The sequence below is a fragment of the Brachycentrus maculatus genome, unplaced genomic scaffold (genome assembly GCF_059751285.1).
Source record: "Brachycentrus maculatus isolate JH-2025_06_01 unplaced genomic scaffold, ASM5975128v1 h1tg000475l, whole genome shotgun sequence".
Classification (NCBI taxonomy): domain Eukaryota; kingdom Metazoa; phylum Arthropoda; class Insecta; order Trichoptera; family Brachycentridae; genus Brachycentrus; species Brachycentrus maculatus.
In genome coordinates, this window is record NW_028281222.1 from 1,720,692 (window position 1) to 1,735,506 (window position 14,815).

The 14,815-nt window shown below is 33.0% G+C and overlaps 1 protein-coding gene across 4 annotated transcripts in view; it reads right to left on the minus strand.

Annotated features, from left to right (window-relative positions):
- The window catches only part of sm (heterogeneous nuclear ribonucleoprotein L), a 455,499-nt gene that overhangs the window by 44,417 nt on the left and 396,267 nt on the right, over positions 1 to 14,815 (minus strand). For all 4 annotated transcript variants that reach the window (XM_088272102.1, XM_088272101.1, XM_088272100.1 and 1 more), the window contains exon 5: positions 6,550 to 6,601. In XM_088272102.1, the coding sequence (XP_088128228.1) occupies positions 6,550 to 6,601 (52 nt within the window). The remainder of the gene's footprint in view (positions 1 to 6,549; positions 6,602 to 14,815) is intronic.

A 14,815-nucleotide genomic window follows, 5' to 3' on the forward strand; every position in this document is an offset into this window, starting at 1 on the left:
TTTCCTTCGTGTGTTAACGATCAAGATAACACTGCGTTTATACAATGCAGTGCCCTATGCACCATTGGGGAGCGGATAAGGGTTTGAATGAATATAAGGACATTTTGTAAATATTTTTAGACAGTGTTTGATAATGTCCTAAGAAGACGAAACGCGTCATGTATTATCATATCGTAGTCGTACAGGAGAAAGTGACTAACTACCAAAACGTAAAATGTTCAGGAGGGCCATTTAAGTCACTATTGCTTGTCAAGAAAATAAACATCAATGCAGTTAGTAATTTTTAACTAGTCACTATATTATACTTCCAAGTTTAAAATCCTTTGGGAATTTGTCAGGGCAATATTAAGCTAGTAAGATATCAAATAGTCAATCATCCCGTTTTTGTAAACAAATGCACTTGGTCACTTTCTCCTGTATGACTACGATATGCATAAATAAATGTAGAATTCATCCCAACAAACCTTGTTTTATTTAGGATATATTACCCAACAGTAACAAGTATTACTCAAATGTAAATGAATGCCTCATGCCGGGCCTGTCAAACCTATCTTCCTGTACCCTCCCCTCTCTCCTTCAATCTGTTGCGTAATGGTCAAAACCGATCAGTCGATGGATCCATCTCGTTGGCTTATTGATATTTTAAAAAGACGTTTGGTGTAACGCACAAAGATATCGCTTTCGTGAAACGCGATCTTTTTATCGCCTCAATTTCCACACATCCACATATCGACCCCTCGTACGCACACTGCGGCAGGCCAACAATTTTACGCGAGGAATATTTTTTATTTATTTTATTTTATAACGCCATATATCAAAATTCGTCAATTTTCAGTTGTGCGTGTTTTCGGAATGTACAGAAAATGTACTATATCCTAGCAAAAGCGGCATATTTTAAACTTAATATTTACCCGCTACAGGGCAGAAAGTTTTGTTTTTGCATTTTGAAGAAAAGGTATTGTTCAATCCTTTTTTTGAAAATACTAAATATTTTTCAAATGAAGAAAACACCTTAAGATTTTACCTAAAAAGATATGTTGCATAGTAAAAATGTTCAGTAAGTGGCTTGATATTTATTTTTAATACATTGTTTTATATTTTTAAACATTAAAAACGATCTCCTGAAAAATCAAGTTTTTGATGTATGACGTTGTTGAAAGGAGTGAATGATATATGAAATAGAAATACCTGTTTTTTTGTTACTCATTATTGCAAACGTATTTATGTAACTGTTAAGTAAAATTTCACATAAATAAAATTAAGAAAGGAGTTTACTAATAAAAGAGTTTCTGCTCCATAAAAAGCTTCTTTTCATCTCTCCAATAGACGTCTCTAGCGTAATTCTAGTGATTCATGAACAATGTTTCGGAATTGGATCATATATAAAGAACTTCCAAGAATTTGAGTAGTGTGGCTGTCAATAATGGGTAGAATTGGTGAATATTACACGTGTGTAAAGTAATGACTTGAACCAGCCTATGAAGGTCGTAAGCCCCGTAAATGCCCAGACTTCCATTTCCTTCTTCATCTATGTTGAAATATCAAAAAAACTAATATAAAGAAAGGAGTCCCGAGCTAACCGTCTTCGCCACTCCTTTACTCAATACCTGAGCAAAGTAAAGACTTTTAATTATTTGACAGTACGACGAAACTAATAAGGCTCCCGGGGGAACAGAAGCGGACAGTTTGAAATGTGTCAGACGGTCGGTAGCTGTGACACCTACAATTCGATTGTGGACGTTGTTGGTGCAGCCGGCAGCGGGGCTAAATGGTTATTATTGCAACTGACAGGTCCGGACCGCAACTGCGACAACCTGAACCTAACTGGACGGAATTTCCCATGAATTTCGGTAATTAATATTTAACCCTTTCACGCCGCGCTCATAACCAAAAAACTGTAATATTTATTTATTGATTTGGCGTTTAATTTGTAGAACTCCATTTTAATTTATGTATCAATTTTAAATCAAACACAGATTTTTTGAGTCTACTAAGTTTACTAACTTACTAACTAAGTCTACTAACTTAGTAGTCTCAAAAAATCTGTATTTTTTAAAATTAATACATAAACTGTAATATTTAGTTGATTGATTGGCAGTCACTTTGCGGTACAATTTCACCATTTTTAATTTAATTTTTACTTGGTAAATACCTGTATTTCTTAAAATCTATTGTGACACGTGTTTTGATGCATTCCGCATCATTTTCAAAACGCCGCAAGGACACAACTCTAATTTTTTTACTTAGCTTCACAAACGGTGTTTGAAAATGATGCGAAATGCGTCGAAACACGTGTCACAATAGATTTGAAGAAAAGGTAGAATATATATTTATATATATTTATCAAGAATAAAAATGATTTAAATCTATTAAAAATATTTTTATTTCTTTAAAATGATATGAACATATCTCTCATGTCAATATAGATGAAGGAAAATATGGAAATCCTTGATATATTGAATAATCTTCACAGGCAAGGGGTTCTGAAATTTCAACAATGCAGGTTACATAAGGTTGTTAGTTGAAGTTTGCCGGTTTTACTCATAGATGTCGCTAGAGATATGTATACATTTCAATTTGGCATCTTTGTCATATTTTTCTATGGACATTATTAACCTTCAAAAATACACAAGTTACGTTCTGCCAAAATAATAGTGTCATAGTTGTTTACCTAAGTGAATACATAATCATGGTTTTTAGCTTCTGCCTTGTTGTGCATATAACATAGAATTTTGTCTAGCCTCACAACAGTCTGATGATATCGGTAACGACGAAACCCAATTGCTGGTCAAATAGAATTCAAGTGAAAAAAATACATGTCAGTTATTTTATTATATTTTTTTAGTTGTATCGGCCGAAAGAGAACTGAAAGTTCGTCGGTGAGCGGTTCGCTCGACAGGCCACCGAGCCTCTTAGACTCGCTCCTCCGTCTCGGGGTTAAAACTATTCAGTCTGCAAATGAAATATACCAAGATTAAATTTAATAGGAGTTAACCCTGCGCCGCAACGCCCCAAAGCTGACCTACATGATTAAATAATAATTGACAGATATGAAACAATCTAATCCCAAAACGCGAATACGTAATACGGGCGGGTGATTCAAAAAGTTCATTGTAGTGTCATATACTCAAGACTGCTAATATTTACTTTTTTTGTCCGCCTCCGTAGTGTAATGGTCAGCACGCTCGGCTACCGTACTGGAGATCCCGGGTGCGTTTCCCAGGGGGGGGGGGGGGGTCAAATAAATATAAGTTACTTGATTATGCTAAGTTTTCCTTGCACTTTCTCTGTTTCTAATTTCCACATAATTTATATTTATCACATATTTTACAGTTGTTTACACGTTCCTCTAAATTACTAAAAAAAACTATTAATTCCTAATTTCATTGACTTATTTCACACTCCACCTCCGTATTGTAATGGTCTGCACGCTCGGCTACCGTACTGGAGTTCCCGGGTGCGTTTCCCAGGAAGGGTCAAATAAATAAAATATTTTTTTCACTATAATATTTATTTAATATTACCCTGGACTGGTACTGAAATGGAGGGCCGATCGCCTTCGTTCATGTGTTGACGATTAAGATAACACTGCGTTTATATGATGCAGTACCCTATGCACCATCGGGTGCGGATAAGGGATGTTCTAGGTAACGACCTTTCTTTCTTATAGTTTTTTTTTACAAAATTTAGTTCAATTTTAACGTTTTAATAAACTACGTCTGTTTTACTGTACTGTACGACAATTTTACAAAGATGCTCATAATTATTTTTGGCATTAAAAAAAAACAGAAAAAACAAACAAAAAATACTTCACAAATCTGGGTTTTCGAAAAATTTTAATAGTGTGGTTGTCAATCACGGAATGGTGAATGTTGCACGTGTGTAAAGTGATCACTAAACCTAGACATCCATATTATTTTTCATCAATGTTGTGATGCCAAAAAATATGTATAAATGAAGTATTTTGTATTCGTAAAGCATTGTAAACATTGTGGTATGGTAATATAACACTCTCCTTATCATTAATCGTTCGCTTTGTTTAATACCACTTAAAAACTCTACTTTACGACTGCCAGTTTCGGAATATCCAACCCCTCATCAAGTCAACAGTCATCTATTTTAACTTTTTCTATAAAATACAATATAACATCCTATTTGTTTTATAAAACGTCCAATTTGTTTTGTTCAACGTTCAATTTAAAGTGAAAAACCTGTATAATTAACGATCAAATGCGCCTATCTGATCCGGTGCCCTATGCACCATTTAAGTGCCGATAAAAAAAAATTGAAAAAAATACATGTCACGCTACCGAACCATTCGAAAGCACCTCGCAGAGAGTGCAGGGTCGGGACAGGGTTAATTAATCCACGGATCAATTAGTGTCGCTGGTCGGCGCTTGGGAATGGCTAAACAGGGCCGGCCGGGGGCGCAGGGCCGGGGGCCGGGGGCCGGGCGCAGCGGGGCCGTTAAACGGATTTGAACGCGGTCACATTTACTGTACAATTTATGAACGTACCACGCACATACGAGTTATAACAATAGCATTATCGACAATGTAGCAAGTTTAAATTGCGAAGTTCAAAATACATTGCGTCGATTTTAATTTCATTTCTTAGTTGAATTTTCGTCAAATTTACTATTATTCTTCTTCCTCTAACCCTCATTCGCAGCCATTGGTGCGTAGAGCACTGCATCGTATCGAAACATTTGTATAAAACAAAACCTTTATCCTCACCCCAATGGTGCATAGGGCACTGCGTCATATAAACGCAGTGTTATCTTGATCGTTTACACATGAATGAAAGGTGATCAGCCCTCCGCTTCAGGTACCAGTCCAGGGTAGTATTGAATAAATACGACAGTGAGAAAATCACTTATATTTATTTTACCCCCCTTGGGAATCGAACCCGGGACCTCCAGAACGGTAGCCGAGCGTGCTGACCATTACGCTGCGGAGGCGGACAAAATAACCGAATAACTGATAAGTAAATAATGATTTAAGGTGTGGTCAAACGGATCTGCGATGCGAAGTGATGGGGCAAGCAAACAAGGCTGCAGCCATCTCAGGATGCCTTAAAAATGCTATACGGAAAAACTCTGAGATGAAGTTAGGCACCAAAATTAAGATTTACAAAACTTGTGTCCGACCCATCATGACGTATGGAGCGGTATTCAAAGTAGAGCGGACACCGCTGCCACAACAAACGCGCTCAGAGTGTCAGAAATGAAGACTCTTATAAGCATATCAGGCAAGAGTCTTCGAGATAGAATAAGAAACGCCAGCATCAGGGAAATATGCGAGATCGAAGATGTCGTTAGGTGGGGAAGGCAACGAAGGAGACAATGGTATGCGCGTGTGAGGAGAATGGAACCATCCAGACTCCCCCCACATCGCACCGTACGGCCAACCGCATGGTGGACGACTTCCGGGCAGACCACCAAAGAGATGGATTGACAGCTGGGAATCGACATCGCAGGAGGCTAATCTCTCTTAAAAATAAGGCCACAAGGCCTATAACAAGATGAAGAAGAATAAGAAGAGAGATAATGATAAAAAGACAGAATAAAATTCGTCCACCTATCTTATAACGTTTACTGTACACATTTTAATATGATTTAACAAATGTAGACGGAATAATTAATTTTGTATTTTCCTTAATTTCAGCTATTATTATTGATGTTTTTTCCTCCTGACTATTTCTCCTCTTTAACCCTTTATTAATCGTTTTTACAATGTATTTTGTTTGTTAGAGCTAAAATCACTCGTAAACGAGTGGAAAAAATAAAATAAAAACTATCGCGTGGCTTTCCCGCAGGGGTAGGCAGAGATAATAGAACGCTAGATCAATCAGCCTTTGCAAAAAATCTTCGCCTCTTCCACATTCACGCATCTCACACATACCCGCCGATTATTCCGACTCCTGACCTGACCACGCCCAAGTATTTGAATACGTGCTCATCTCAAGTTTTCCTCGCTCTTCCTCTGCTTCTATTACCGACCACATTCGCCTCATAAATTTGCTTTGTTTTTCATTCTTCACTCATTCAATCAACATGCCCAGACCATCTAAACGCACCTTTCATAATTTTATCAACTATATATAGATCTCAGCCTTGCATTCATTCCTCATATCACCATTCGAACATCTATCATACATCATTTTACCGCACATTTGTCAAAATAAATATTTTTAGGCTAATCAGAAATTCGATATTTTAATTAAATAACAAAACCAGACTTAAATCCGATACAAAATAAGAAACATATAATTTTTTTGAAACACCATGAAAAAAAAAAATAAAAATACATATATATATATATATATATATATATATATATATATATATATATATATATATATATATATATATATATATATATATATATATATATATATATATATATATATATATATATATATGTATATATATATATATATTTTATTGTTTATTAATTTTTTTTTTGAAGACGATATTCAACATGTAACATAAAATCTAATTACAAATTTTGGCACTAAAAATATGTGGTAAATGAGAATAAAACTTACTTGTATAATCCCAGCTCTCCTGGTTATTTTTGAACACATTTAGTCTCTCCGGCTGTAAAAAAAAAAATTGAAATATCAATTTTATGAATATTCGCAATTAATTCAATGGATATGCACAATGGGTTTAATGGATAATCACAATAAATTTAATAGATATACATAATTCAATGAGGGATTAATTGATTACTTAGTGTGTAAATGATTGCAAATTTATTATTTTTTAAAAACATATCACATGTATAAGTCATATACATCGCTCACTCCTTTCAAGAACGTCATATATCAAAAATCATCAATTTTCAGTTGTGCATGTTTTCGGAATGCCCAGAAAATGTACCATGCCCCAGCAAAAGCGGCATATTTTTAACTTAATATTTACCCGCTACAGGGCAGAAAGTGTTTTTTTTTGCATTTTGAAAAAATGTATTGTTTGATTATTTTTTTTAATTTACTAAATATTTTTCAAATAGAGAAAAAACCTTAAGGTGTAACCTTAAAAGATCTGTTGCACAGTAAAAAGTTCAATAAGTGGCTTCTTACTTATTTTTAATACATTTTATCATATTTTTAAACTTTAAAAACGATCTCCTGAAAAATCAAGTTTTTTGATATATGACGTTGTTGAAAGACGTTGTTGACCAAACCACGGGACCAAAACCCCATACAAATTGTACTTTGCTTAAAATGTTATGGTTTACGGGGAATAGCCTTACTAATACCTCCTGGCACTTAAAGGTTTAAAAATCATTATTAATTGTGATAAAAAAAGCAGAGAACCACAAAGATTAGATGAATGTAAAAATAATAAAAAACAGTCGATCGTGTAAAAAAAATCATTAAAAAAATTGAGGTAAAGCCTAGAAATTTTTGTCTCACTTGAGAAAAGGGGGGGGGGGATACTTGACAGGCGATGTTCAGAGTTCAGAATGCGCGCCGTTTTGCTAAAGGCCGACCGCGGCGTGCCACCCGGTACTGTGTGAAAACACCGGCTGTGATGAGAAAACGCGCCCGCGGGCTGTAGCGAGTGCGTCGAAACACATAGCCACCGACGATATTTTCCCAACCGATTGTTATGCAAACGAAATTTAAATGAGGCCAGTTAACCTTTGTTAAAATAATATGAATATATATAACCGTAAAATTATAAGCCTGAGGGGCAATTTCGGCAGTTTGGCATTATTTTTTTTAATAATTAAAATGTAACTGTGTTTTAAAATCACTATAAATATTTTATTATTACTTAATTACAATGTCTACCGGTTTCGAATCTAACTGCTTAAATATCTAGACTGATTATTATCAACAGTCTTGATACAGAAGCGGTTAGCTTGGAAACCGGTAGACATTATAATTAAGTTCTAATAAAATATTTAAAGTGATTTTAAAACAAAGTGACATTCTAATTATAAAATGGAAAATCAGCAAGTTAGTGCTTAAAATATAAACAACTTTTTATGTATAAAATATATTTGTGGAGGTCCTCACTAAAAAGTTACATTTCCAATATTGCACAAAAATCCTTTAAATGCAAATCTGTTCTGTTTACTGTATTCTACCGAAATCTCAATTAAAGTTGCGACAAAACGTGACCAATCCTGTGTTAAACCAATATGAAATCATTAAATCGCACCAAAACGTAACAATTTTACAAGCTAGAATTCCTGATCACTTAAAATCATTTATAATGGAAATGTAACTTTGGTTAGTAACCTCCACAATTGTTTATAATATTTTTTCATTAATATCTCAATATGGATGAAGATGAATATAGAAGCCTGGGCATTCACAGATCTGACGACCTGAAATAAGCCGGTATAATGATATGTGTATAAAATTAAAAATAATTGTTAAAAAAAACTGTTAAAGGTAATTAAATGGTGCTTACTTCTATACTATTTATTCAATATTACCCTGGACTGGTACCTGAAGCGGAGGGCTGATCACCTTTCCTTTGTATGTTAACGATCAAGATAACACTGCGTTTATGTGACGCAGTGCCCTATGCACCATTGGGGTGCGGATAAGGGTTTTATTATTATTATTATTACTTCTATACTTCTTATAAACAAATATTGTCAACGTTGCGGGGAACCGACACGACACGTAAAGAAGATATATATATATATATATATATATATATATATATATATATATATATATATATATATATATATATATATATATATATATATATATTTTTTTTTTTTTTTTTTTTTTTTTTTTATTTATTTGGAAATTGTTACAAGCCGAATAAGACAAATAAATGAGCTATGTGACAGATCTTGATTGATGTAAGATACTGAATCCATCGTGTCTGTTGTATTGTTGTATATTTTATTTTATTTTTTAGGGATTGATTTCATTAATTTATTGTGAACTATACACATCCACATTCATTTTTAAGAGATATAAACTAAATATGCTCTAAATCCTTGTAGGTACATTATAGGCAAGGAAATTTTCTAAGGCAAGTAAAAAAAATATTTTTTCTAAAAAAAGAGAAAAACAGTACAAGCTACTGCAACTACGATTAAAGTATGATCATCCAAGGTAAGATCAAGAGTATATTTTTTTTTTATTTATTTCATAGATACATACATTTTTTTTACAATATGTATTACGGCTCTTTAGGCATGGCCTATGTTGAGCCGAAATACTTACATGTTAACAATTTTTATTATTCATATTTGTTTTTTGTAATTATTAGATTATATACATTACATATAATACATACAATAAAAATTTACAGTATAAAGGTTTTACAATAAAATAATCACACCTGGACTTTAGTCAATCACTTTCTACCTTGTCCCTTCCAACGAGAAGCAACCATCGACGGACAATGTTCTCAAAGACATGATCACTACTGGAATTCTAAATGGTTTTGGGCAGAAAATTCAATATCTTTTATGAACTCACTTTCTACCTTGTCCCTTCCAATGAGAAGCAACCAGCAACTATGGTCTAAGGAGGTGTCGAAAGAAGGCAGATTCCCTGGCACCATTATTTACACGAGTGGACAGGAGAACAGATTGTCGAAGACCTGTTTCGGACTTCCCAAAATGGGGACACAATTTCACAACAAAAACACACAAGTAAAAAAAGAAGAATCTTGGACCAACTTTTTACTGTATCACGAGTTTCGAGTCACCGTGTGCACAGCATAGAATCGTCGGCGAAAGCATAGAAAACAGCTATTTCTTTTCAGCGCACCGAGAACTCTCACCCGCCAAAGGAATTCATTTCCACCCCTCAGAGACGGGGTAGCTAAAGTTCCCCGGCGTAAACGTCACAAGTCTGGCAACTCTGGCGCAAAAATAACGAGCCATAGTCGCAAGTTGCAGCTGCATAGCTGAATAGTTGACATTTTCGATAACAACTAAGTACGGAAAACTTTGTCAATTTTTCATTCCGTTTCAGGAATTTGCGAGCAGTCGATCCGACGGGGAGTCCGGCGGGTGTAGCAGTAAATTGAGTGCCCTGCACGTTTAAACATAAAAAACAACAACAACAAAAACACTTTCACAGATGTCAAAAAATAATGTGAAAATAACTCCCGTAATTGGAGATAGTCCAGATTTTATGAATAAGTGTTTTGACACACTCTAAATGTTGTAAATATCGCTCACTCCTTTCAAGAACGTCATAATTAAAAAAAACTTGATTTTTCAGGAGAACGTATTTTAAGTTTAAAAAGATAATACAATGTATTAAAAATAAATGTCAAGCCACTTATTGAACTTTTTACTGCGCAACAGATCTTTTTAGGTAAAACCTGAAGGATTTTTCTCCATATATTTAGTATATTTAAAAAAATCATTAAACAATACCTTTTCTTCAAAATGCAAAAACAACGCTTTCTGACCTGTAGCGGGTAAATATTGAGTTAAAAATATGCCTCTTTTGCTGGGATATAGTACATTTTCTGGACATTCCGAAAACATGCACAACTGAAAATTGACGATTTTTGATATATGACGTTATGTATACTATATAGTATGTCAGATTTTCTAGTCTGTATTTGAGCATTCTAAAGTTTTGCTCAGTTGAATGTAGTTGAACAATCATTATGAGTAAAGTTTACTCAAGTTACGAGACAGAATGTGGAGATCCGTTTGAGGAGTTGATATATCATATAATACAAAATGAGACCGTTCCGAAATGAGATACGACTTGTATTTACTATGAAGAAAATAAACTTGTACATACATACATATATAATGCTTATTTAAATAATAATAATAATAATAAAACCCTTATCCGCACCCCAATGGTGCATAGGGCACTGCGACATATAAACGCAGTGTTATCTTGATCGTTTACACATGTAGGAAAGGTGATCAGCCCTCCGCTCCAGGTACCAGTCCAGGGTAGTATTGAATAAATATGACAGTGAAAAAAATCACTTATATTTATTTTACCCCCCTTGGGAATCGAACCCGGGACCTCCAGAACGGTAGCCGAGCGTGCTGACCATAACACTACGGAGGCGGACAAATGCCTTCTTAATGCTTATTTACAACATTTTAAACGTGTGTCCAAATACTTGTTCACAAATCTGGATTATCTCCAATTATAGGAGTTTTTTATATTTATTTTATTTTTATCTTATGTACGAATTTTAAATCAAACGCAGATTTTTCGAGTCTACTAAGTTGTGTTTTATTAACAAAAACACAAAATATAAATAATATTGTGACAATTGTTTCGCCTTGTTAGGGCATAATCAAACGAGTTATCTTTTAATGATTAAAGAAAACACTTGTTTTTTACCACTTGAGTTTAATTATAGACTACATGTTTCAGAAGTTAAACTTCCATCATTCAGGTCTGTATAGTAACAAAAATATTTAATATAAAATTGTTCTATAAATAAGGAGAGGGGAAAGTAAGGGGAAGGGGTTAGTCAAGGGGCGGAGTTTGAAAACAAAGGAAAAATGGAAAGCAAAGGTGAAGAATTTTGAAACAATATATTATTTAATAAATTATTATTAGAATTTAGGTTTTTTTGGATTTCTAAATTTTCAAGATAATTCATAATTTGGCCTTTATATGGAACAAGGTGTAATAATTTAATTAATTGAATTTAATAGGTGTAATATTTTAGTTATTTTTTAATTATTTTTTGACATCTCATCAAAGACTGTAAGCTAAAATTATAAAAATTAAAAGATATTTTCTGGCGTTTCTCATGTATGTGATTATAATCCAGGATTCGGACCTCACGTACTAATAAAAGAGCTCCTGCTCAATAAAATGCTTCTTTTCATCTCATTAATAGATGTCCCTAGTGTCCTTAACTCTTTTCTTTTTTTATTTTCATAACCATATATATTATTTCGAAAAAAAAAAATTTGCAATGCAAAAACGGCGTTATAAAAAAGAAAAGATACAATTATACGCTAAATGTTTTCATTTAGCTAAGTTTTTTTAATTTCATTAATTGATTCGGCAGTCACTTGGTGGTAAAATCTATCCATTTTTAATTAATGTTTTACTTAGTAAATACCACTATTTCTTAAAATATACTGTGACACGTGTTTCGATGCATTCCGCATCATTTTCAAACACCGTGTGTGAAGCTAATTCTAAATTTTAGAGTTGGGTCCTTGGGACATTGAAGGTTGAAGAGGGGGTAGTAGCTGTTTTTTATTTTTATTTATTAATTTAATTTTTGTTTTTTTTTTTTAATGTAGAAATCCTAAAAATAATCAATACGAAAAGCCATAAACTGCAACATTTTGAAACAATAGAAATTCATAAGAATATAAATAACAATAAACCCATAATTAACAATATGACAATGACTAAAGCCTCCCCCCTTTTGTCTATGTTCCCTCTGATAAGAAATAAAAATAAAAAATAAAAATTGAATCAATAAATAATAATAAGAAACAGCTCCTACCCCCTCTTCAACCTTCAACGTCCCAAGGACCCAACTCTAAAATTTAGAATAGGCTTCACATACGGTGTTTGAAAATGATGCGGAATGCATCGAAACACGTGTCACAGTAGATTTTAAGAAATAGTGGTATTTACTAAGTAAAACATTAATTAAAAATGGATAAGTTTTTTTTGATTTACATATGACGTTCTCGAAAGGAGTGAGCGATATTTCCCACATTTTCCGATGGCCCCATTCGCCGCATAATTGGAAACGCACTGCTAAATTCAGCATCAGCCGTTTGTTATAGATGTGCCAATTAATGATAACCTCCCCCGGTGAAATATGGACCTCGCGAACCGAAGGCGTGCGGCTGCGACAGCTTCAAATATTATTTTCAATCGATCGGACTGACAAATTGCAAATGCCAGCTCTAGTTGATTGCGCTTTCGGTATCCGCGTATAAATGCATTTTTCATATCATACAGGGATTAATATTCTAATAGTATTGAAATTGCGACAACAGCGTTAAATTTTATTAATTGAAATTAATATATATATATATATATATATATATATATATATATATATATATATATATATATATATATATATATATATATATATATATATATATATATATATATATATACATATATATATATATATATAAATATATTTATATATGTATATTTTTTAATAAAATTAAACACTTGAATAATCCACTTAATCAAGTTTTATATTTTTATTTATTTTATTTATCGAGTTTATTATTTATATATATATATATATATATATATATATATATATATATATATATATATATATATATATATATATATATATATATATATATAATATATTTATATATGTATATTTTTTAATAAAATTAAACACTTGAATAATCCACTTAATCAAGTTTTATATTTTTATTTATTTTATTTATCGAGTTTATTATTTATTATTTTATTTATCGAGTTTCGAAAACGACAATTGTTTTCATCAATAATTAATAATATACTGTTTTTTCGTATCTTATTAACTGTCGTTTTCGAAACTAGTCGTAAATAAAAATAAAACTCGATTAAGTGGATTATTCAAGTGTTAAATTTTAATAAATTAATGAATAAAATTAAGAAAACATTTATGAAGATTGAAAAGTACACAATATCCTCAGCAGGTCGCTGTGAATTGGCGAAATAAATGAGTTTCGTCGATATACTACAGTATCTACTCAATGAATTAGGGCCACGCAGAATTTCGCGCAATTTCTCAATTCAAACAGGAATAACTCAGAGAAAACCTTGAATAAAACAACATTGAATTTTATTTACACAAGAACACTTTATTACGCTTAAATTATGCATATATTTTCATATAAATATAGTTAGTATTTATTATTTCCACCTTTGGCAGAAATAACTGCCTCAATTCTTTTTGGCATACTTAAAATGCACTGTTTTATCGTGTTTTTTATTTCTTCGTCTTCTGACCTAATTTTTTGAATTTTTTTTTTTAGACAGTATACTGTCGGATTTGGGAATGAGTATACCTTATTTTTTAACATGCTCCATACGTTTTCTATAGGGTTAAGGTCCGGAGAATTTCCAGGCCAGGGGAGCAAAGGCAGATTTTTGTTAGACAAAATTTTTATTATTGATTTAGCCCGGTGGCAAGGTGCCCCATCCTGCATGAAGGTGTATGGACCTTCTGTTGGGTCGAGTGTATGGTAGAAGGGCAATAAAATTCGTTCGAGGACCTGCTTATAGGAATTTTGGTTCATTGTTCCTTCCACGAAAAACAACGGCCCAGGTAAATTGTTAATAATACATGACCATATCATTGTTGCAGGGGGGTGTTTGATAACTTTAACCACACAGGCCTCATTGTAACGTTCCATTGGTGTTCTCCTGACGAATCGACGGCTCTCTGTCACGGCTTCTAACCGGCACTCATCACTAAAGATGACCTGAAAAATAATGAAAATTTAAGTTTAATTCAAATATATAAGTTTATTGACTAAAATGATATGTTGAAAATTCAATTTAAATAAATACCTTTTTCCAATCATCTACCGAGTAATTTCGATGTAGCCTGGCCCATTTTAATCGATCCGCTTTCATTCGTGGTGTCAATTTTGGTACTTTTACAGGGCGCCTGCATTTCAGATTTACTTCGTAAAGACGTCGCCTCAGTGTTGATACCGATATATTTATACCCTCTTCTTCCAATTTTATTTTTAATGTTTTTGCTGATGCACTTTGGTTTTCTAAGGCACTTTGAACGATTTTTTGATCAGTCCTCGGTGTTGTTTTTCTAATCTTACGACAGTTCTTTCGCTGATTGCTGGTGGCGGGTGACTGATTTTTTATTGATTTTGAA